The sequence below is a fragment of the Hypanus sabinus genome, chromosome 5 (assembly GCF_030144855.1).
Source record: "Hypanus sabinus isolate sHypSab1 chromosome 5, sHypSab1.hap1, whole genome shotgun sequence".
Taxonomy (NCBI): Eukaryota; Metazoa; Chordata; class Chondrichthyes; order Myliobatiformes; family Dasyatidae; genus Hypanus; species Hypanus sabinus.
This window is the reverse complement of record NC_082710.1, coordinates 150,283,919-150,309,371: the sequence shown is the minus strand read 5'-3', so window position 1 is coordinate 150,309,371 and position 25,453 is coordinate 150,283,919. Positions and strand designations below refer to the sequence as shown.

At 46.1% G+C, this 25,453-nt stretch overlaps 1 protein-coding gene across 3 annotated transcripts in view; it reads right to left on the bottom strand.

Annotated features, from left to right (window-relative positions):
• Window positions 1–441: 441 nt before the first annotated feature.
• Window positions 442–25,453, bottom strand: part of rxrba (retinoid x receptor, beta a) — a 69,252-nt gene continuing 44,240 nt past the window's right edge. Inside the window, exons 6-12 of one of the 3 annotated variants that reach the window (XM_059970636.1) lie at window positions 22,463–22,626; window positions 19,234–19,311; window positions 10,638–10,767; window positions 9,326–9,458; window positions 7,922–8,013; window positions 6,213–6,318; window positions 442–4,819 (exon numbers count right to left, since the gene is read on the bottom strand). In XM_059970636.1, coding sequence (XP_059826619.1) covers window positions 4,672–4,819; window positions 6,213–6,318; window positions 7,922–8,013; window positions 9,326–9,458; window positions 10,638–10,767; window positions 19,234–19,311; window positions 22,463–22,626 — 851 coding nt within the window. In that variant the 3' untranslated portion in view covers window positions 442–4,671. The remainder of the gene's footprint in view (window positions 4,820–6,212; window positions 6,319–7,921; window positions 8,014–9,325; window positions 9,459–10,637; window positions 10,768–19,233; window positions 19,312–22,462; window positions 22,627–25,453) is intronic. The other 2 variants (XM_059970638.1, XM_059970637.1) reach the window with 2 other exon arrangements.

Genomic DNA, 25,453 nt, shown 5'->3' with positions numbered 1-25,453 from the left:
TAAACAGCTTCAAGTTCCTCAGCAACCACTTCACCAAGGATCCACATGGCCTGTCCACACCAGCTGTTGGTGAAAAAGGCACAATAGCGTCTCTTTTACCTCAGACCGTTGAGGAAGTTTGGTATGCTCCAAATCTTAAACTGCCTGGTATGGGAACTGTACCTCCCTTAAACGCAGGACTCCGCAGAGTGGCGTGGACAGCCCAACGCATCTCTAGTTGTGAACTCATGATTCAGGACACTTACAAGGACAGGTGTGTAACAAGGGCCCGTAGGATCACTGGGGACCCAAGCCATCCCAAACACAATCCATTCCAGCTGCTACCATCCGGGAAGCGGTACCGCAGCATAAAAGCCAGGACAGCTTCTTCCACCAGGCCATCAGACTAATGAACTCACACTGATTTGAGTGTACTCTATATTACATTGACTGTTCTATTTATTATAAATTACTATGATTGCACATTTAGACAGATGTAAAGATTTTTACTCCTCACCTATGTGAAGGATGTAAGAAATAAAATCAATTCAGTTCAATTCTAAGAGCAGGAGGGGGCCATCAGACCTGATCGCAAAGGTCCCCTTAGTACATCTCTGGCTATCCACAGGAGGAACTGAGGTCTGCAGAGTACCAATGCTGGGAGGCAGCACAGGATGGGCTGAATGGAGTCCATCTGTTGTGAATTTCTTACGATCCCTTCAATGTGTCTGTTGCCAATGTTCAGCTCTCTACTATCCACATATAAATATTATTGTACTTCCTTCTACCACTCTCTCCTTCCATGTACCCACCACTCTCTGCGTAAAGCAGCTGCCACTCAGGAGCCTTTTAAATCTCTCTCTCCCCACTTTAAACCGATACCATCGAGTTTCTGATTCCCCTTCCCGGGGAGGGGGGAAGAGAGACTATGTGCATTCACCAGATTTATGCCTCTCATGATTTTAGACACCTCTACAACCTCACCGGTCTCCTACACTCCTAGAATGTCCAATTTCTCCCTATAATACATACCCTCGAGAGCCAGCAACATCCTCAAATCTTTTCTGCATTTTCCAGATTAATGGCATTTTTGCTGAAGCAGGGTGGCTCAAACTGAACACAATATTCTGAATGTGGCCTCACCACAAATGCTCCTGGCCATACACTGATCCGCTGGGAAAAGAGATTGACCCTGGATTGCCAGGTCTCTGCTCTGCTTTGGCTGCAGGCCCTGAAACCATCCAACTCTCCTCAACATTAAGACCATCTTCATGAGGTGGTGCCTCAAGAAGGCAGCTTCCATTTCTAAGGAGCCTAACCATCCAGGACATGCTCCCTTCCTGTTACTGCCATCAGGGAGGAGGCACAGGAGCCTGAAGATCCACATTCAACACAGAAACACTGATAGTAATTCTAACTAGGGTAACTGATGGCTTCCAGGAAGCAATGTGTGCACTTTACACCAAGCAAGCAGGGTAAGCTACATACTTGCACCCTTCCTAGTATTACCCCATCTACAGGGAGCTTGGTCCAGAGTGGCGTACTTGATGAGTGTTCTTCCCCCCCCCCCCCACCTTAAACATTCTCGTCCACCCTGTGAGAGGCAGCAAGACATCTCTAGAAGACTCTCAAACCACATACATGTTCTCCATCAACCAGGTGCACTGCCCTGAACCCAGCACATAGATGCAATCAATGATGTCTTGATGAATGGTCCCAGCCAGAAACTCTTCCACAGATGCTGACTGATCTTTTCGGTTCTTCCATCATTTGGGTGTGCTGCTCTGGTTTTCCAGCAACTGTAGAATCTCTAATGTCAGAGATGACAGAGTTTAGTGCCATCTGCATTAATTTATGTTTGCACAAGTGCAAGAGAAAAAACTTACTCGCAGCAAACATCACATAGCATTAGAGACACAATATTCATAAAACATAAAATGAACAAATTATACAAAATCTTTACAAGAATAGATTTAGAAAGAAAAGGTCCACTGTAGTGTGAAGTGATCAAAACGGTCACAGTGTTGGTATACTGAGGTAGTGATTTGGGTTGCGCAGATTAGTTCAAGAACTGAATGGCTGAAGGGGAGTAGCAGAGAAAAGTACACCAGTGCTTGTGCTTTCTGAGAAGCTTAAAGAAATTCAACATGACACATGCACTGTTGAAAATATCTTGTCTGGTAGCATCATGGGCTGGTACAGCAGTTCCAATACACTGAAATACAAGAGGCTGCAGAGAGTAGTGGAGACAGCCCAATCCGTCATGGGCAGAGCCCTTGCCACCACAGACAACACCTACAGAAGGAAGTGCCTCAAGAGGACGGCATCTAAGACTCCCACCATCCAGATCATGCCCTCTTCTCACTGCTACTGTCTAGCAGAATGGACAGAAGCTGGAAGCCCCACACCATCAGGTTCAGGAACAGCTAATTCCCTTCAACCATCAGGTCCTTGAACCGACTTGCATAATCCTAATCACTAGTTCAGCAACAGAACATTACTGACTAGCCTTTGCACTACCATGGATGTTCGTGCCTTTTTTATTTCAAGTATTTTTACTTCTCTCACTGTCTTGTAAAAATTTATACTCTCTGCATTATCTATATCTCCGCGTCAGTGATGCTGCTTCTAGCTTTTTCCACTGTACCTGGATCTCATCTCTACTTGTGACCATTACCATAAACTCGCCATGACTTGACCATCACCCTGGGCCATTCACCATGCTGACAGCAAACGGTACTGACACTGACTATCTGGAGTACTCTACTCCCAGGTACCTACCCTTCAATGACAAAAACAACAGACGACCAGCACCAGACAGTTGTGAAAGCCAGCAGATCATGTTCCCACCACCCACACCCTTCTCCCAGCCTGAAGGGCAGAAACACACCACACAGACCTGTGCATTGGATTGGTTGAACCAAAGAGATTTATGTATGGGCACTGTAGCAAAATAAAGTCAATGCATCACAATGCTGAGATTATTTCATCAAATGTGTGGCATTGCCAGTCATAGCCATCCTTAAACTGGCAAAAAGCTGATACAACTATTCAATGGAAGAGGCTCTGAAGCAAAAGCATGCCAACTCCCACTTGTTCCTAATGTAGTGAGGGCCAGAGCTTTCCCTCACTTCTGAGAGCAGACACTCTCCAAATTGGATTCATGTCACTGACATCACACAGAACATTAGTGTTGGCCACTATTTAGTTTAATTTAGGACACTGCGGTCCAGCACCAGTGGCTGCACATACTGTGGATTAGGGAGGTACAGCTCAGAACAGACAAAGTGAAACTTCCTCTTAACTCTCCCACCATACATTCCCAGGACCAGCCACACAGTGAAGCTCCCTCTGCACTGTCCCATCACGCATTCCCAGGGTCAGAGACAGAGTGAAGCTCCCTCTGCACTGTCCCATCACACATTCCCAGGACCAGCCACACAGTGAAGCTCCCTCTGCACTGTCCCATCACACATTCCCAGGGTCAGAGACAGAGTGAAGCTCCCTCTGCACTGTCCCATTACACATTCCCAGGACCAGCCACACAGTGAAGCTCCCTCTGCACTGTCCCATCACACATTCCCAGGGTCAGAGACAGAGTGAAGCTCCCTCTGCACTGTCCCATCACACATTCCCAGGGTCAGATACACAGTGAAGCTCCCTCTGCACTGTACCATCACACATTCCCTGGGTCAGGCACACAGTGAAGCTCCCTCTGCACTGTCCCATCACACATTCGCTGGGTCAGACACACAGTGAAGCTCCCTCTGCACTATCCCATCACACATTCCCTGGGTCAGACACAGAGTGAAGCTCCCTCCACACTGTCATTTCACACATGCCCAGGACAGGTACAACTCAGGTTCAATACAGGGTACAACTCCCTCTACAATGTCCTGTCACCTTTCAAGGGAAGGGACAAATCTGCTTAAATACAAAGTAAAATCTCTCTACACTGGGGGTTCCCAACCTGGGGTCCACGGAGCCCTCAGTTAATGGCACGGGCCCATGTCATAAAAAATGTTTGGGAAACCCTGCTCTACACAGTCCCATTAAAAACCGCCAGGTCTGGGACAGCAGAAGTCAAAGCTTCCTCTACATTGTCCAGTCACATGTACCCTGAGCAGGTGCAGTACACATTCTATACACAGTAGAGCTAGCTCTAACTCAAGGGGACAGGGCAGAATGAGCCTGCACTGTAATCCATCAGCGTCTCAGCTGGAACATCCAGCTGGGGAGGTTCCAGGCAGCGAGATAAGCAGAGTTTCTAGTCCGTGTTAAACCAGAGGGCCAATGTTCTAGTGATGTGCCGGGAATTGCCTGGAAACTAGGACTTCTGCAGGACAGAGCACACCCAACAAGGACACCCGAATATAGAGACAGCCCCCGACCGCAGCTCTCTTGCTGATCCTGAGGAGTTGTCTCCACACCCCGCCCCTCCCAGTGGAGTGTCTGAAACAGCACTCCCTCCTCTGCAACATCCTCACTGTCGCCGTGGTCACCGGTTGCCGGGGCAACTACAGAGTGCGAGGCTGAGTGATGTGAGGCTGCAGTTGTTCGTACACGAATGGCTGCTGATGTCAGAGGTATGACCAGAGTCAATGGTATTGGAGGCTGTCTCTTGGCACCTCTGCCCTGTTCACCGTGCTGCCAAGAATCCCCCTCACTTGTGCCCCCAGCCATGGCACCTCCTCACGACAACTGGTGGGGAGCCTCCAACATCTCCATGAGAAAGGTGTCGATAGGGGTGTCCCCGATCAGCTTAAAGAAGAAGAGGTGCTCCAGGCACTTGAGCCCAATGGATCGCAATGCGGGCAGACGCAGGAGCAGCTTGGCAAACCTGGAGGGAGAGTAGACGGTCAGCGACCTCACCAGTGAACCAGGCATAGCCTGCGGACAACCAGCCCACTGGGTCCCATGTACCAGCCCATCCAGACGAGAACTGCATCACCAACCTCCCCATCACTTCACACCTTCCTGTCCATCTGCTCCATCAGATCAGCCCCAGCCTGCAGATTCTCAGCCCAATGTGTTTCACACACCAGATGTTCACCCTGAACACTGCAGCACATCTCTCTAACCCCTCCCTCCCGATCTCTTCACTCAGATGCCCACCCTGGCTCCACCTCCACAGCACACCTTCCAACTCCCCTGACCATCCCCATAAAACCTCCCCATTACCCTCCCCCTTGGACTTCCATTAATCCCTTCCACCTTTCTTGCCTTCCATAATCCTTCCCTCCACCATGCCATACCAGTACCTTTCCTCTCCGTAAAGCAGCCCCACCACCATCCTTACCTGCCCCTCCATACTCCTCCGTGCCAAGTGGAAAAGTGGAATGTAATCCAGACGTGTGGTGTGGGGGGGGGGGGGGGGGGTCAACGGCTGGCTGGACATACAGAGTGAATAGTAGGGACAATGGGAGTGCTGATATGAGACAGACTTGGGGGTACAGGGTCTATAACCTCCTGAAAACAGAGTCACCAGTAGACTGGACAATGGAGAGAGCATTTGGTGTACTTGCCTTCACAGACTGAGGCACTGCATTCAAGAGTTTGCCTGGTATGTTGCAGCTGGACAAACAATTGTTAGAATGCAGTTAGATTACTGTTTGGAGTTCTGGCCACTGCCCTACAGGAAGGACACAGTATCCATAGATAGTGCAGAAGAGATACGAATGGAGGGCAGTGGTGATTAGGAAAGAATGGATAGGTTGCAGTTAATTCTTAGTAAAATATAGGAGGCTGAGGGGTGACCCTGAAGAGGTTTATAAAATTATTAGGGGCATAAATAGGAAAGTTGGAATTTTTTTTCTTAGGCAGGAGAATCCAAAACTGAAAAGGGAGCAACTTTAAAGGAGATTTGAAGAGCAAGTTTTTCCACTCAGAGCGTGCTGGCTATGAGGAGTGAGCTGCCAGAGGTGGCAATAATTGTAGGGATAATTCCAGTATTTACAAAGATGTTTGGACAGATATTCGAATAGGAAATGTTCTGATGGATTCAGGACTAATGTGGACAAGTGAGATTAGTGAGTTAGGCATTATGGTTGGAACTGGATTTGGTTTATTATTGTTATAGCTATTGAGTGGCGGCGGGAGTGGGGGGGTGGTGGGAGGGGTCGGGGACTCTCGGGCGGGAGGGGTCGGGGACTCTCGGGCGGGAGGGGTCGGGGACTCTCAGGTGGGAGGTCAGTGGGTAGCGGTGGGAGAGAAATCACTGCTCACGTTCTCACCTGCCCAGCTGGTCTGGGTACTTCTGCCTGCAGTACGACTCGAGCGAAGCGTAAACCTTCTCCCGGAGGATCTCCACATCCGCCGGATTGGATAGCCCCTTCGCATCTGTGGGACAATATAGTCAGACAGAATCCCCTCCAATCATCATGTTGTTCAACAAGCTCCCTGTATCAGAGCAAACACGAGGAAATCTGCAGATGCTGGAAATTCGAGCAACACACACAAAATGCTGGTGGAACACAGCAGGCCAGGCAGCATCTATAGGGAGAAGCGCTGTCGACGTTTAGGGCCAAGACCCTTCGTCAGGACCAACCAAAAGGAAAGATAGTAAGAGATTTGAAAGTAGTGGGGGGGGGGGGGGGGGGGGAGGGGGAAATGCAAAATGATAGTAGACCGGAGAGGGTGGGATGAAGCTAAGAGCTGGAAAGGTGATTGGCGAAAGTGATACAGAGCTGGAGAAGGGAAAGGATCATGGGACGGGAGGCCTCAGGAGAAAGAAAGGAAGGGTGGAGGGAAACACCAGAGGGAGATGGAGAACAGGCAAACAACTAAATATGTCAGGGATGGGGTAAGAAGGGGAGGAGGGGCATTAACGGAAGTTAGAGAAGTCAATGTTCATGCCATCAGGTTGGAGGCTACCCAGCTGGTATATAAGGTGTTGTTTCTCCAACCTGAGTTTGGATTCATTTTGACAATAGAAGAGGCCCTGGGTAGACGTATCAGAATGGGAATGGGACACGGAATTAAAATATGTGGCCACTGGGAGATCCTGCTTTTTCTGGCGGACTGAGCGTAGGTGTTCAGCGAAATGGTCTCCTAGTCTGCGTTGGGCCTCACCAATGTATAAAAGGCCACACCGGGAGCACCGGACGCAGTATACCACACCAGCCGACTCACAGATGCTTAACACCACCTATAATCCGCACCCCATCGCAGCCTGCACACAAGGTCAAAGAGTCATGCAGCGTGGAAACGTGCCATTCTGCCCAGTATTCATGCAAGCCACAAAGTGCCATGCACACTCATAGCATGTGGCTGCAAGTTTACACCTAAAGAAATGTTGGGAGTGTTCCTGCCTCTACCATCCATTTAAGCAGTGCTTTCAATCCCAAATAACTTCTTGAGGAAAATATTTCTCCCTAAATCACTTCCCCCCCCCCCCCAAAGGCCCTACCCCTTACCCTAAACCTGTGTGTTGTCTGGTTACAACCACTTATATGAAGGGTAGTATACCTCATCATCTGTTGCTGAGGTTGTCTATCCCAGTGTACACCGCCTGAGCTTTCTCCAGGTACACTGATTGACCTTTCTCTCTCCCCCAGCTACGTTATCCATCTCTCCCCACCTACGTTGCTGAACTTTTTTCTTTTCGCTGCCTGAGCTACTGAGAGTTTCCAGATTTTCTGCTTACATTTCAGAGTTCCAGCAACTAGATTGTTTTTGCTTACCTGGGTAGTTCACTGGAGGAAGGATGCAGAATAGATAGGGGGGGGGGGGGTGTGTGTGTGTGTTTCCACGTGAGCATATACAAGTGGGCACAGGGCAAGTTGAATATTAACCTTCACTCAAAGCCCACCAACCCTCGCCCTCTCAGCACACTAACCCCAGGAAAGCCATGCATCAGAGTTCTCTGTCCTCCACTGACTGAACTACCCTGACCTACTCCACTCTCCCAGGGCCTCACAACCGGTCTGGGAGCTCGACGTACCAGGGTTGAAGAGGATGATGGCGCGGAGGCAACCGAGCTCTGACTTGTCCATCTGCATATCTCTCATCTTGGAGACCAGCTCAGTGAGCACCCTGGAGACAGAGAGAAAATCACATTACCACCAGGTAGAACGGGTCACTTCCTGAGGTCACACCCTAGGCAGGGAACGTACAGGCTAGATTGTGGGTAAAGTTCCTTCTATCCAGTACACTTCAACAGCCCTAAAGATGGTACAGCTCATAGAACAGTACAGGATTAGGTGCTTCAGACCCCAGTACCTGTGCTGACCAAAGTCCTGATGCAACCTCTTCCCATCTGCCTGCACATGGTTTATAACTCTCCATTTCCCACCTGTTCATATCTGGGTGTCTCTATAAATGCTTGTTAAACATTACTATTGTATCTGCTTCCACTGCCTCCTCTGGCAGTGCATTGCAGGCACCCACCACTCTGTGTACAAACCTTCCCTCTTATCAAATGAATGACATCAAGTACTGGACACTGGATATGTCCACTCTGAGAAAAAAAAGACTGAGTTCACCCTTGTCTGCCCCTCAGCCTCCAATGAGAATAAGCGACTTAATTTTTTGTCATACTTACAGTAAATATGTATTTAAAAAGTTAAAGCTACGAATTACAAAGTAGATTTATTATCAAAGTATACAGTACACAACCCTGAGATTGATCTTCTTGGAGATAGCCACAAAACAAAGAAACACCACAGACATGTTTAAAGAAAACCTCCCACACAAGAAAACCATCAGACGTGCAAAAAAAAAGCACATCGCGCAAACACCAAAGAGTGAACAAATAACACGCAAAACATTAGAAATCAAATTGCTGAGTCTCCAATGGTGAGTCCACAGCCACGAACCACCAAGGCAACTAAAACCAGTCCAGTCCGCAGCTATCACTGATAGAACTTTCCATCTTGGACTCCATCGAATCATACATTCCAGTTGGATTGAATCCTACTGCTGATTCCCCTGATCTTCACTCTCAATCACCCACAAGAAGGGCCTCGACTCCTTTAGGGACCGTCACAGAACCCCTCCACACAGCTTTCTCTAGAACCTTCTCCCAATTCCACCATCCAGATCAGCTGATCCAACATTCATAAGCTGAACACCACAACCCCCTTACTTTAATGGTGACCCAAACATCACCAGCAGAACACACTATTGTAGAAATCTACTGAATGAACTAACCCACAGCATTAGCAGTAAACACTAGTTAAAATCTCAACAAGGGCACTACACTGTTAAGGGTCTTGCCATTACATGTGACCCCTATTCCTGAGGCTAGATCACCTGATCTGCTAGATCCCCAAATCACCCACAGTGAGAAAGGGACAAAGCCCTGTGATGCCAGCACCCCAACACTATTGGTGGACCCAACACCAACCTGTCAAAGATGGCTCCCACCCCAGCACTGTGCGCACTGTTGCGGTGAACGTGGAGACCGGTGGCGAGAAGGATCCCGTCCTTCACAGTTATTGATCGGTGGGAGAATGAGGCGATCAAGAGCTCATTCCAACCTGAGGGCACAAGACTTAGAGTTATCACAAGGATAGGACTGAGTCTGGAATTATTGTGGTTCTAACCCCAACCACCTTTGCTTCATACTGATAATCCCACTTTTACAGCCTTGACTGCCCAGGCTTCAGTCCGTCCCTCGGCCTCTTGCGCTAATGTTTGATTAGAGGTTAAAATGATTTCTCAAAGTAGTTTTATCTTTCTTATGCTTGCTGATATTTATATATAATCACCTGTTTGTGTGTAATTGTTCAGTGAATTTCCAGTAACTGTAGTATAGCCAGTTCCCTATTTTTCTGTAAGTTTCTCTGCAGCCTGTGTCACACCACTGAACCTGGCTATTTCATAGGTTACTTCTGATCAATGTAATTATCTGTCTAGACTGAGTAGTTTTTAGTATAAAATGACCACAACTCTGTTTCTCTTTGTTCTCTCCTATTACAGTAGAGTAAGTTTCCACTTCTTTGTTTATGAACATTTAACAAAATGGCCATAACCATCAAGTTTCATGCCTCATTAGTGACTTCCAAAGAACCTCTGAATCATAACATCTCCAGATCCAACACAAACAGATTCCATAAGTAATAAACTCCATGCAATAGAGAATCAGACAGACATTTAAGATCAGATGCAAAGATGTGCAGGACAGCTTCCCCCCCTTTCCCCCCCCCCCACCTCGAGAGTGGTGGTGGAAGCCATCCACCCAAGTGTATCTTTCTGCCACCCAAACTCTCTCCCATACCTCAAGGGAACTCACACACCCTACCCTCTCCAGATACCTTGGGTGAAACTCCCCAGCCCTCCCTATCCCCAGGAATCTCCCAATCACCCCCTTCTCTTGTTCCAAGAAGACTAGAACACTCTTACCTGTCTCATACCTTAGGGGAATCTCTCCCACTTCACTCATTGGTAATCTGATCACCCTGACAAAATACCCAGTTCCAGGCTGAATGACAACTAGAGGAAACAGGCCATTCAGACCACCTCACTTTTATAAGAATTAAACTACATCTGCCATTCTTCAGCCCGCTGGATCAAGATCCTGATGTAATCTTCATCTTCACTGTCCACCAGACCACCGATTTCAGTGTCACTCAAAAAGTCAGGCTGAAATAATGGTGCCCTCCCCATTTCAGCACAACCAACTGCCCCCAGCCCAGCCTCAGGAGAAGATGCCTCACCTGCTCTCAGGAGGATGACCTGATCGTCCAGTGGAAGGTCAGAGAAATGAGGGATGCGTTTTGCCCATTCCACCAGCGTAAAGAGCTGCTTGTCTGCAGCCTGGCAGATGTTTGTCACGGGGTCGTTGGGCTGTGGATGAAGCAGCAAGTTATTTGGGGTTATAGAGTGTCTCAGAGCACTCACAGAGAGCATTATCTCATCTCAGGACATCCTGAAACAGGTTACAAATCAACAACGCACTCTGCAACCTGATTACAGAGAGCAAACACCCACAGGCAGCATATGGAGAGCAATAGTAATGCTGACTGCTGGAAAAGCTTTATCCCAGCTGTAAGAGGAGGTCCATGCTCTCAGTCAGGAGGGTCAATCTCCAAAGGATGGCAGTTCCAACACCTACAGTACTCCCATGGGCAGTAAGGGTATCAGAATCAGATTCAGGTTTATCATCACTGACAAGCATCATAAAATTCACGCAATATGCTGGAAGAACTCAGCAGGTCAGGCAGCATCTATGGAGGAAAGTTCAAGTCAATGTTTCAAGCTGAGATCCTTCCTTTCCCTCTATAGCTGCGGTCTGATGTGCTGAGTTCCTCCAGCATTTTCTGTGTCTTGCTCAGATTTCCAGCATCTGCAGGATGTCTTGTGCCTATGTTGTGAAATTTGTTTAGTGGCAGTAGTAAAGTGTGAAAGAGGAATAGTGAGGTAATGCTTGTGGGCTCATGGACTGTTCAGAAATTTGATAGCAGAGAGGTAGACGCTGTTCCTGAATCATTGAATGTGGGTCTTCAAGGAGAGTCATACTGGACCCAGAGTTCACACCCTGGTTTTGACACCATGACCTGTTGATTCAAGGGGAAGAGCTCCACCTGCTGAACCTCAGCTCACACCTAGCAGAATAAAGACATCATCTCCTTGATCACTTCCCATCTTTTTCTCAGGGCTGTCCTATTTCAGGTCTGTAATGTCCATAGCTTCAACTCAAATGTTTGACTTCAAGGCAAGTCTGTCACCAGCTACAGTTGCTCACTGGAACCAAGTTGCCCTGTGGTAAGGTAACTCGACTGTAAATTCATAGGTATGAGTTCAAACCCACTGACCCCTCTGGGGAAAATAAATACAATTACATTAATGACCTGTAATTGTGAAAAGAAATTATCAGTGTTAGTGAGAAGAAACTGCCAGTTTGTTAGAAAATGCATGTGGTTTCTAAAGCAATACACAAAACACTGAAGGACCTCAGCAGGTCAGGCAGCATCTATAGGGAGCTGGACAGTCCATGTTTTCGGTTGAGATCCTCCATCTGGAACCAAATGTCAATGAGGAAGCGAAGCTTGCCTTCTTTACCCAGTCTGCCCCATTTGTAATTCTGACTCAGAGTAACATACTGACTCTCCGACCCGAAACTTAACTCTGCTTTTGTGAAAAGCAGGTATCATTTCAGGTGATGATTCAAAACGTGGACACATTAGAAAGAGGAGGGCAACAGTTCCTTTCCAATAGCAACCTGGCAACCTTTTTGTCATATACTAGTTATAATAGAACCAAAGGCAAAGCGCACCGCTGCCCAGAGTTGCACTCATACTGATATTGAGACACTGGAGGAGAAATCCATTCAGTACCTCCACCTGGTCCAACTAGCATCAATAAGACTTTTCCTTATCCTTACTGCCTCTGCCCATCGTGGTTATATTCATAGAACACAGGACAGCACAGTACAGACCCTTCAACCCATGATGTTGTGTCCACATTTTAACCTACTCCAAGATCAATTTAACCTTTCTCTTTCACATAACCCTCCTTTCATTCATGCGCCCATCAAATAGTCTCTTAAGTGTCCCTTATACATCAGCCTCTACCACCATCTTTGGTAGTGTGTTCCATGCACCTCCCACTCAATGTAAGATTATTTCCTGGAATAATCTTTAAAAAGATGAGTAACCAACAGAGAGAATCCTATCAGACTCTAGGGAACAGTGGCACACTCACACCAGCTATCCAAGCTTGGCACAACTCAGTGCACCACCATCTCCGCAACCTTCCCAGATCATTTAGAAACCTTGGATGCTTCAGGAATGCTAAACCCAGATACCTGGAACACAGAACAGAATAGCAACACCTAATTAAACTAATCCTTTCTGCTACACAAAGTCTATGTCTCTCCATTCCCATTATTTTCCAAGAGCCTCTTAAACATATCCATCATAGTTGCCTCCACCACCACCCTTGGCAAAGCATTCCAGGTACCCACCAATCTGTGTGGAAAAACTTGCCTGGCATATCTGCCCCTCACCTGAAAGTGTGTGCGCTCTAGTATTAGGCATTTTGATAAGAATAAAAGGATAATAGCTGTCTACTCTTCTCTCTAACATTGGGACTGGTGAAGTTTGGTACAAATACTAACCAGTCATGCTCAGGGAGAGGACTGCCTCTGGTGAATAATCCCAGTCAGCCAGAGCCCCAAACCACGACAGCACCATAATGGAAGGCACTGGATGAACAGATTAAACAGTACTTCTGTAGATTTCAGCCTTCAGCTCACACCCTGGGCATCCATTCAACCATCTGGAACACAATCAGACTCCAGCAGTGGAATGAGCTGCCAGTGGAAGTAGTAGAGAAGGGTACAGTTACAATGTTTAAAAAGACATTTGTGCAAGTACACGGATTGGAAAAAATTTAGAGAGATGTGGTCTAAATGCAGGTAGATGGATTAGCTCAAGTAAACGTATTAATTGGAATGGACACAATAGGCTGAAAGGCTGACTTTTGTGATGTATAACTCTGCGAATCTATGCTCCTGGCTGGCCTGAAGTGAAACGAGACTGAAGGAGTTTATCCTGGAGTCATCAGCAAATGAAAAGGCCAGAACTTTGTGAAAAGTGACAAGCACTGCCCATTCATCACTAACCTCCAAAATAAACCCATCCAGAGCAATTCTCCCAGCAGGAACTGATGTTAGAATAAACATCCCATTACGCCAAACCAGGCTATTCTACACCCTTCATCAGCCAATTGCCAATTATTACAGCAAGTGTTAAGAAGACCATCCCTTGAAGCAATGTTGGCCACCCCCAGCAGGAGTAGACACCCAGGCCATGAACACTAATAAATCAAAGACTGAGTTCAGATGTAACCCAAAATGGCTGGAATACTGAACTCATGCAGGAGAAATGGATTTATGGGCAATGTCACTGGTACATGGAGAGGCAGGAATGGATTAAAGTACCAGGGTTGCAGGAGGTATGGGTTGAGGGAGAAGGCACATGTCGACCAGACATACCGGCTGGGTACTACCATAAATGTCAGTATGTGATACAGACAATCCAACATTATATTTTTTAAAAAGGGGAAAAAATGGGTATTACTCCTGCTGACTAGATGAAACCTAAAGCAAGAGGCCATGATATTATATGTGGAACACAACCACTGCAAATACTGATATTTGTCAACTAGCTACAGCACAGATCCATGCCTCCTCTCCCCACTGTGCTCCATCTATCTCTCATTTCTCTCTCATTCTTGCTGCCTATATATAGCATTCACCTCTCACTGTCTCCCAACTCCAATCCTCCCCCACCTGCTTATCATCTTTCAATCTGAGCACCTTCGGCTCATTCTCACCCCTCCCCTTCTCCGTTTCATTCTGAGCATACAGGATGAAGATTTGACCTGAAACGTCAACAGTTCCCTTCCTCCCCACAGATGCTGAGGTCTTCCAAGACACACAATCAGGACCACACTAGAATAACTGTTTATTCAACATTTAATATATGATTGTTTCTAACAACAGCCTCCAGTACCTTGCTTGCAACTGAGAGTCCACTCCTCTCCACAGAAAGAGGTTGTGTTGCTATGACCCCACCCTGTCTCCATTAACAAAAGGAGCATGGCTCCTGTCAAGATTTGAGGGACTGATCACCAACCACACAGAATCACAAATATCGATGCACGAGGAAAACAATCCACATTTTATAAAGCTTCATGTACTGATTCACATCAGGTTTTGAATGGTTAGCTGACAGCCACCTAGCCCCTCTTATCTGAAGGAAATCAGTGAGGAATTGATCGAGACTGGTTGCAGTTAGTATGTGAAAGTGGCTTGCTGCTCCATCAGCATCTTTCGGAGCTGCATCGTCAACCTGGCAATCAGACCACAGCCACAGCTCTGACTCAAGTGGCTCATTCATCTACACAGAGACCAAGGTACCACAGAGTCAATATTGGGGAGACTGGCTCACTCTCACTAACCCGAAGTGGATTACAAAGTACTTGGAAAAACTATAGAATTGGCCAAATTTAGATTTATGGAAGGGAAAAGATGTTCAACAGTTCTGTTAACAACTTTATAAAGGTGTGACTTGCAAAATGTAGAACTTGCATGTAATACATGCAGATTTTGAGGAGCACTTAGCTAGAGGGACTCACAACCGGTTAATAAATAGAATTATAGCACATGTAATTGGGGTAATACATTAGGAAGTAATGGGGACTGATTAAAAGAAAATAAGGAATACAGATAAACCTATACATATTATTGGGGCTATTAAACAAGGAAAGAATGGGGATCAATTAATGGATACAAAAGAGGGAACATGGATATGTTTGTTGATTTGGGTTCTACAAGAGTTACACTGGGGCCCCGTTTGATCGTTGATTTGCATGAGAGAATTAAGTGTTAAATATTCAGTTTGCTGGAAAAGCTGGGTACCAATGTGGGCTCTGAGGAGGATACAGAAAGACTTCAGGGAGATATGTACAGGTTCTATGCATGGACATGGACAGAACAGATGAAACATAACGTTGTAAAAGCAGATTTAGACAATGAGAGAGTGAGGGGCGCATGGTGTGGAGAGGCCTGGTATGCAAGTCAACATGAAGCAATTAGCCAGGAAAGCAAACGGTGCACTGCACTTTTTATTGCATGAGGGCTCATGCACGAATGAAGGTATCTCAGAGACCACACTCAGAATAATGTTTACAGATCTGGTCCTCTCCACTGAAGGAGGTGGTATGTGTGATAGGATTGAAGCCTACACAATTCTCCTAATCTCAAGCACCCATCCTTTACTTATTCTTCTCTGCCCCAAGAGGTGGTGGTTGAGCTCTTGGGAAATGGGAAGCAAGGGAACTTTCTGTGGAAAATGCAAGACCCTGCCTTCAAAATCCAACAATCATCTGTTCATCCAACGTCCCTTCCCCTCACCACTGCCATTCTCCTACCAAGCCTCCTTCTCTCTTCCCCAGTCTACGACTTATTATGCCTTTGAAACCACCAGATCTTCTCCTTCTCTTCGCTCTGCAGTCTGATGCAGCCAGTCAATATACTCTCCACTACACACACACATAGAAGTTAGTCAAATTTTAGATGCCATGTCGAATCTTCGCAAACTCCTAAGAAAGTAGAGGCACTGCTGGGCATCCTTTGCAATTGCACTTATGTGCTGGGCCCAGGACAAGTCTTCCGAAATAATAACACTGAGGAATTTAAAGCTGGTCACCCTTTCCACCTCTGATCCTCCAATGAGGACTGGATCATGGGCCTCTAGTTTCCTCCTCCTGAAGTCAAATGTCTTGGTCATTGAGCAGAGGATGTTGATTCATCACCACCTTTAATTCGGCCTACGACAGTGGTGTCATCAGCAAACTTGAATATGCCATTGGAGCTCTGCTTAGCCACGCAGTCCTACGTAAAGCGAGCAGAGCAGGGACCAACCACACAGCCTTGTAATGCACCTGTGCTGACGGATATTATGGAGGAGATGTTGCCAGTCCAAACTGAGGTTTGCAAGTAAGGAAATCAAGGATCCAAATGCACATGGAAGTACTGAGGTCTGGAAGAGTATTTGATTAGTTTTGAGGGGCTGATGTATTGAATGCTGAGCTGTAGTCTATAAAGAGCATCATGACATTTGCACCCTTGCTGTCTAGATGTTCCTGGGTTAAGTAACGACCCAGTGAGATGGCATCTGCTGTGAACCCATTGCTACTGGTCTGTCACCTGTTGCACCAGTAAGCAAACCTGAGTGGATCTAAGTCGCTTCTCAGACAGGAGTTGATACGTTTAATCAATAACTTGTCAGAACACTTCATCAATGTGGATGCATGTGCTAGTGGACGATAGCCATTGAAAAAGGTTACCACTTTCTTCTTCGGCACCAGTATAATTGAAGCCTGCTTGAAGCAGGTGGTTACCTTAGACTACTGAAGCAAAAGGATAAAGGTCTCAGTGAACTCTCCAGCTAGTTGATCAGCACAGATTTTTTAGTACTTGGCTAGGCATCGTCTGGGCCAGATGCTTCCTATGGGCACATCTTCCTGAAGGCTGCTCATACATTGGCCTCAGAGTCTGAAATTATATGATCATTGGGGCTGTGGGAGCTTGTGATGGTTCCTCCATGTTTTGATGGTCAAAGTGAGCAAAGAAGGCATCAAGTTCATCTGGAAACGAAGCCCTGCTGTCGTCTACATCAATTGATTTAATTTTATAAGAGGTGATAGTATTCAAGCCCTGCCACAACTGTCTAGCATCCTTTGTTGATTCAAGTTTAATCTGGAATTGCCACTTCACCCATGAAACGGCTTTCTGGAGGTTGCATCTGGGCTTCTTCCAACTTTCTTGGTTATCAGACTTGAATGCCTCTGATCTGCAGATTTCATGGTTCATCCAGGGCTTCTGGTTGGAAAAACTCTGAAAGATTTTGTGGGGATATACTTGTCTACAACAGTTTTAATAAATTCATGACAACAAATCATTCAGGTCTACTGAACATGGACCAGTCCACCAACTCGAAGCAATCCTGTAGCAGCTCTTCTGATTGCAACAACCACAAGAGGCCCTAATCTCTGGAGCTTTGCTCATTAGCCTCCGCCTGCATGAAGATGGTTAGCCAATTAATCAGATTTTCTGAAATACTGTCTGGGCATTCCTTATCTTAGTATAACAGTGGTCTGGTGCGTGGGAACCTCTCATGCTACTAATGGTAGTTGGGCAGAGTTTTCTTCAAACAAGGCTTGTTGAAGTCCTAGTCTATGATTTGAAATGCGTCGGGATGTTTTCTTGTTTGGAGACGGCATCATGCAGCATCTCAAGCGCTTGATTATAGTCCATCATTGGTGGTATGTAAACTGTGGTCAGGCTTATGGAGGAGAACTGCCCAAAGGCCCTTGACCATTAAGTGTTCAAGGTTGGGGAACAGGAGTCTGACATAACCACCACGAGAGCACTGTCCAGAGCTTATAATGAAACGCACACACTCACTTTTTGCCTTTTCTGCATCAGCAGTTCGATCCATTCTGTCAGCTGAGAAGCTTTCTGGTCTGATCACTGTATCTGACTTGCTGGGAGAAAGCCACATCTTGCTCAGACATAAAACTCAAAAATCTTGCATTTCCTTCCAATACAGAAAACTTGCCCTTAGGTCCTCAATTTTGTTCTCCAGCGACCGTACATTTGTTAACAAGAAGCTTGGTAGAGGGGGGCTCATCTTTCTGTGTTTCAGCCTGGCTTGAAGCTCCCGCTTCCTGCCTTGCTTCCGGCCATGGTAATGAGATTTCATCCACTTAAAGGTGCCATACCTGTACCTGCTTGGTGCACGGAGTCCTTCAGATGATTGCAAAATCTGGGGGTCATTAAGTTGATTTAAAAGTACATGACTTAGACGGGAATTAGACGCTGTAGATTGCAGTGAGAGTAATTCAAAGGGGTATATTTGAAAGTATTTTAACTGAGTAGTAATTCACCAACACCAACTTGATGAAAGGTAACACCCTCTCTGTGACCGTCACTTCAATCTCCCCTCGTAACCCTGTAGAGTTCTTTAACTCTCATTCTCCTAACCTCAAATACAGGCACTGCTGACCAACCTTTCCTTACCCAACAGTCCCTGCAACCCGCCAACATCCCACAAACCTTGTCAGAATGCTTCTAAAGCAAACATATTCCATCTTAAAGAGGTGTACTTAAAGAGGAGATTGATATGTTCTTGATTGGCAAGGAGGATATGGGAGAAGGCAGCAGAATCGGGTTCAGAAAGAAAAAGTCAGCCACGATTCAGTGGCAGAGCAGGACCAATGGGCAGACTTGCCCTAAATCTGTTCCTATAGCTTATGGTCTAAAATCTTACACCAGCTCCAGGTGGTTTGTATGCAGGAACAGGATTTTCTTAATTTTGTGCTCTTTTCAACAGGGCAAAAATATGAGGAGGTTCAGAAGGAAGGAGGCAGAACAGGAGGAGGGGGTTAAAAGGAGGGGCAGGAGGGGAGATTCAACAGGCAGGGGATAGTGAATAGAGGGTAAAGGAGTGAAAACAGTGAGGAGGCATACGGGGGATAGGGAGGAAGGAGCGAGTAGGAGAGGAACAGGGAGGAGGACAATGGAGAAGAAGCTCTAACCTCTGGAACATCAGCAGGCACCCTCACTATTCACAGTGGACACCACCTGCACCCCACAACCCCCACACGTGAGCAGCTGGGCAGGGAAGGGCAGGCGGTTGGAGAACAACCTCACAGTGTAATGTAGTGGATTAACCCTGCCCCGCCACCACCCTCCCGCGCAGTCACTGCAGGAGAGAAAACCCATGAACAAAAGGGAGTTACTTTTGTAGCTGTTATCACACGGCGAATGACTGTTGGTTGGGGCTCGGCCTCAGCGAGTACTCGAGAAATCACATCGATCTGATGGCAGAGAGACACAAGTTAGGAGCAGAACAGAACGGAGACTAGATTAAACAAAGAGGCGCCCTATGCACAAACTCTGGTGGGGGGTGGGGGCTGCAGGAGGATATGGGGTGAAGAATCTTTCCTTGAATCGATACAACCCATCCCCACAAGGATACCTCACACAGCTTGGGCTGGGAGTGGGAGAGGAAGGGGCAGATACAGAACTGGAGCACTTTACTTCAAAAACAACACTGTACATTTATATAGCACTTTTCTAGACAGCAGAGACTTTACAGCCAAAGACATCCAGGATGTCCCCGGGTTACAAAACAGTTTTGTATCTAGACAGCCATGACAATTCTGACTGTACACAAAAATCACTACATCTGTTAACCACAGCTCATTAGTACTGTAGTGAACACCAATCAGCAAATTTATTGTCCTCCCCTGCCCAGTTGCAATGGTACAGTCAGGATCTCCCACATTAAATAACTGGTTTCAATAGTCCAGAAGAACCAGTGCACTTTATGCCACTCAATAAATTATCATCACACGATTATCAATAGAAGCGATAACCTGTCAATTTCCAGAGCAACTCTGTTAGAAAGCTTCCCACAGTGAAACAGCACACATTCGCCATGGCCAGAGACAATGGTAATGGGAGGTTACATGGAAACCAGTTCTTTTAGGTCTATTTGTTTACAAAATTTAATAATACTTATGAGAGCTTGTTCCTGTGTAATGGTGCCCATAAGTTGGGCGATCATAACCCAGGGAGGAGCTGAACCTCCGAGGAGTGGGCATTACTGCAACACGTGAAACAAGGCATTGAGGAGACTATCAGCAGACAAGCTATTGTGGTGATGTTGAGGAGCCATGCTTATTTATTTATCAAGACACAGCAAGGAATTGGTCCTTTCCAGCCCAGCAATCCACCTATTTAATCTCAGCTTAATCATGGGACCATTTATAACGACCAATTAACCTGGTAAGTATTTGGATTGTGGGAGGAAAACTGGAGCACCCAGAGAAACCCACACGTTCTACGGGGAGGATGTACAAACTCCTTACAAATTACACCAGAATTGAACTCTGAACCCTGACACTGCGAGCTGGAAGAGTGACACACTAACTGCAATGTTACCATGAGGCCTGGTTAGAAGCGTGGAGGCTTCAGTGTGGCCCTGAGATACTGGGATCAGACAATCCTGGGTTCAAAGCTCATTTAGGCGGGCCACACGGTTGTCAGCTGGGGAGGGTGAGCATAGAGGGAGTGCATGCCTGCAAGGGGGAGCATGCGTGGATGCGTGAACAAGATGTCTATGTTCACAGGGCGTAGAACAGTCTGCAATGGAGTGTGTTCAAGTGCAAACAAGGTGAGTTTGTGAGAGTGAACTCTGCCTTACCCATTCTGAGTAAATGAGGGCACAAAATGAGTGTCCCCACCAGATTCCTCGGTGATATCAATGCATGCTCGCAGCCTCATTGTCTTCCCTGCCGTTACATCCACCTTGTTTCATTCCCTTCCCCACCTTGATAAAAGCCTCTGAAAGTACCTGTTCACAGCCAATGTGCTTTCACACTGATTTCCTCAGAGGCTTCAACCTTGTCCAACACTTGACAATCACTAGTTAATCCCACTCTGTCCAAGTGACCACTAACTTCATTCCCAACTTTCATGCATTCCATCCCCTCCCCATTCTTTACTTCTCCTGCTCCTTGCTCACTTGAAACTTATTGGAGCTCATTTGCCTTTGCCATAAACTAAACTGGGCACTGCCTCCTGCACTCCCTTTAAACTTTTACTCAAAAATTTATTCTATTATTATACAATATCTGAAAAATTTTTCAAAGTATGCTGGTGGAGTAATGGGAATAACATCCAACAGTCAGGAAAATTTGCCAGCCCTATTCCTACACGAGCCTTGGTGGCATTCTCACTTAATGCCCCCAAGACAAATATTTTCCTCCAAGTCTCACACTATCACAACTTAGCATCACCTCCCCATAAAGTCCTTAAAATCCTTGAATATGCCACACTTAGAGCTTTAATGTAACCCAAAACCTAAACAAAAGAGTTAGGCATTGTCCACATGCTCCTGTCTATGTCATAATAACAAGAGAATAAGCAGTTGCTGGAAATCTAGATCACACACACACACACACACACACACACACACACACACACAAAATAAACTGGAAGAACGGAATAACTCAGCAAGTCAGACAGCATCTATGGAGAGGAAAAACAGTCAACGTTTCAGGGTTGAGACCCTTCATCAGGTCCTGATGAATGGCTTGTCATGATGCAACAACGTAGATGCCGTGGCCAAGAAAGCTCACCAGTGACTCCAATCCTTCAGAAGGCTAAAGAATATTGGCATATCCCTGTTCACACTTACCAATTTTTACACGGATGCATAATGGCTTGGTACGGCTTACCAATCCAGATGCATAATGGTTTGGTATAGCAACTGCTCTGCCCAAGACCACAAGAAATTTCAGGGTTATAGTCATAGCTCAAAACCAGGCTCCCCACTATGGACTTTGATTATGCTAGCTGGCTTGGTGAGGCAACGAGAAGTATAGAGTAAGACCCCACTCATCCTGGGTATTCTCTCTTCTCCCCTCAACCTCATGTAGAGGATATAGAAATCTGAATAGCATGTACCACCAGACTCAAGGTCAGCTTCAGCTCAATTGTTATCAAACTCTTGAACGGAGCTCTTGAAAGATAAGATGGACTCTTGACCTCACTTGTTATGTTCTTGCACTATATTCCCTACCTGCACTGCCCTCTTGGTAGATTTACACTTTATTTTGCATTTGTTATTGTTCTGTTTTGCTTTACCTCAGCACACTGTGTAAAGACTTGTTCTGTATGAACAGCATGCAAGACAAGCTTTTCACTGTATTTTTGTACATGTAATAATAATAAAGCAAAAACAACACCAATTTTCAGTACCAGGTCCAAAGACTTGGATGGTGGAACAGTAGAAACATTAAAAGATGGGAGAATTATGATTACAATTGATGATTTGTTTAAATTACGCAGCTGATGATACAGCAAAGTGACAGGACAACCTGCCCAGACCCCGGACAACAGGACACACTGCCGACACAAGAGATCCAGCTTCAGGCTTCACTGCCACCCCACTACTCTTACCGAAGTCATGTCACTCGCCGATCCATCCGCCTGCAGGTCTGGCTTCTGCTCCACGGCCAACTCCGCTTCCAGGATCTTCTCCACCGGCATCTCATCATTGGCTCCACTAGTGGATTCCGCCTCCTCACCCCTCTCCCTGCTCCGCTGCCTCTCCTCCTGGACGGCTAGGGGAAGGAGCAGAACCATGGAATCTTGCAGGTACATACCACCAGCGGGTTGGGGTGGGGGGGCAAGTACACTTTTAGGGAGGGTGGGATTTGCAAGTGGTCTATGTGTGGGAGTGAGGAGCTGCTGTCAAGATAGGAGTGGCACAGGGTGGGCCAGTTTAGCAGAAGGTGGGGATGCGAAGGGTTGGATAAAGTTCTTGGGGGGGGGGGGGGCTGTGGTAAGAATTAGGGACAGATGGAAGAGGCTGGGTTGGAATAAGACCATAAAATATAGGAGGAGAATTAGGTCATTTGGCCCACAAGTCTGCTCCACCATTTCATCATGGCTGATTCAATTTTCCTCTCTGCTCCAATCTCCTGCCCTCTCCCCAGACCAATCAAGAATCCATCAACTTCTGCCTTAAATATACATCAAGACTTGGCCTCCACAGCTGCCTGTGGCAAAGAATTCCACAGATTCACCACTCTGAATTGAGGGAAGGAAACCTATTAGAATAGGATCCACCACAGCAGCCAGGGCTGTACACAAAGAGAAGCAGTATATCAACAGTCAACAAACAAGGATAAATTGGCTCCCAACACAGGAGCAGTGAGTTACGGAACTAATGGGGCCTCAACATCTACATGGGACAAGTTGAAAATAATAGCTGCAAATGACATCCTAATTTGAAGCAGAAATTGTAATTAGAAATAAGAAACAGAACAGAGTACAGGAATTCCTAAAGGATCACCTTGGAACAGAACCCCTGATGCATGTTAATGGTTTCGGAAAATCTTTGTGCAGGCAGGAATTACAAGCTGCAGCAGTGTCAGTGGGAGAGGTGAAGACCATTCATCACAGTTTTCAGGAGGGGATTAGTTCAACATAAGGGAAGGTAATTTGTAGGGCTGCAAGGAAGAGAGTAGGAAACTGGGTCTGATGAGAGTGCTCCTCTAGGAGCAAACATGGACTCGATGGGCCTAATGGCTTCCATCTGTGCTATACTAATTGGTGGATTAATGGTCCAGGAGTGGTGAGGGTCCCCTCTGTGCAGCTGATCTCACCAGTTCTGTCAGGGGTTCCATTACCCAAGAATCAGTCAAAATGCCTCTGGCTCCTGTAAGGGCAAGGCTTCAAGTCCCACAACCCCACGATAACACTCCACATACATGCCAAGACAGCACTGTTTCGTCAGAGGAGACATCTTTCAAATGAGATGTCAAACCTGTTGACCCCTCACTATTACTGAAGGAGAATCCTGGCCCTAAACCCTGGACTTCTTATTTCCCTCCATAAAGGCTGCCTGATCTGCTGAGTTTTCTTTAGCATTTTGATTGCGTTTTCCCCTCGTGGTCGTTGAAATCCCCATTTTGACAGAAAGGCAGGAACCTTGTATCAATACTTCCCACTCCCTCCAATCTAAATCACATCAAAAGGTGTAGTAGGAGCTTGATGTGTCTCTTAATTCTCGGCCATCACTGTGTTATGAACGCCTGACTTATAGCCACCTCTACATATGAATGCACTCCCATATTATTTCAAATTTTGAAGTAATTGAAGTCAATACTGAAGTCAAATGTAGCTTGATACATTCCTATGACAGCAGAATTAGTTTGCTTTCTCTCCACTTTTAGTAATTACTTTTTCTTATTCATCTTATGTGCTTTTGATGCCATCCAATACAATACTGTAATGTGTGGTTATCATTCAATGATATTCGTGAATTTTCCAATTAACAGACGTCTGTTAAATCTGGGGAGGACGGTCTGTAGTTTACAACACTGTGAAGTCCTTCAGTGGCAGTGAAATGTTCTGGGAAAGGCGCAGTACAAATTCACATTCTGCCTCGATGTGATCTTCCAACCCGCCGTACCTGAGAGAACCCGAACTGATCCATACCAAGTCAAGCCTCCACAAAACTTCACAAAATGCTTTTGGTGAGGAAAGAGCATACAGTAAGTGGTAGGACCTTTAGGGGTACAGATGTAGAGGGATTTTGGGGCGCAAGTCTGTAGCTCCCCGAAAGAGGATAAGGTAGGTATACAGCATACATACCTTCGTCAGTGACAGCATTGAGTGTTAAAGCTATTAAGTTATGTTGCAGCTGTATAAAACTCCAGTGAAGTCACAATAATTGTATTGTCTGCAGTTCTGGTAGATGTATTACAGAGAGGATGTGGAGGCTTTGCAGAGGGTACAGAAAAGGATTACCGGGTTGTTACCGGATTGGAAAATATTAGCCGCAAGGAGAAGCTGGACAAACTTGAACTGTTTTCTCCAGAACATTAGAGGCTGAGGAGCAACCGGATAGAAATTTATCAAATCATGAGAGGAATAGATAATTTGAGCTTTATCCCCAGGGTAGGAACACCAAATACTTGAGGACATATCTTTAAAGTGAGAGGGGAAGTTTAAAGGAGATTTACATAGTAAGTTTTTGTTTTACACGGAGCAATTAAGTGTCTAGAATGTGCTGCCAACTGAAGCAGTTGAAAGCAGGTATTGTAACAATGTTTAAAAAACATTTAGAGAGATGCATCAAAGGCAGAGAATAGAATGGTATAGACCACATGCAGGTAAACAGGAATAATTTAATTTGGCAGCATGTTTAACGCAGACAGTGTGGAATGAAGGGCCTGATTCTGTGTTGGTAGTCTGGGGAATAGGAAATAGGGAATAGATTTTAAAACACAAACACGAGGAAATCTATAGATGCTGGAAATTCAAGCAACACACACAAAAAATGCTGGTGGAACGCAGCAGGCCAGGCAGCATCTATAGGAAGAAATACAGTCGACATTTCGGGCTGAGACCCTTCGGCAGGACTAATTGAAAGAAGAGATA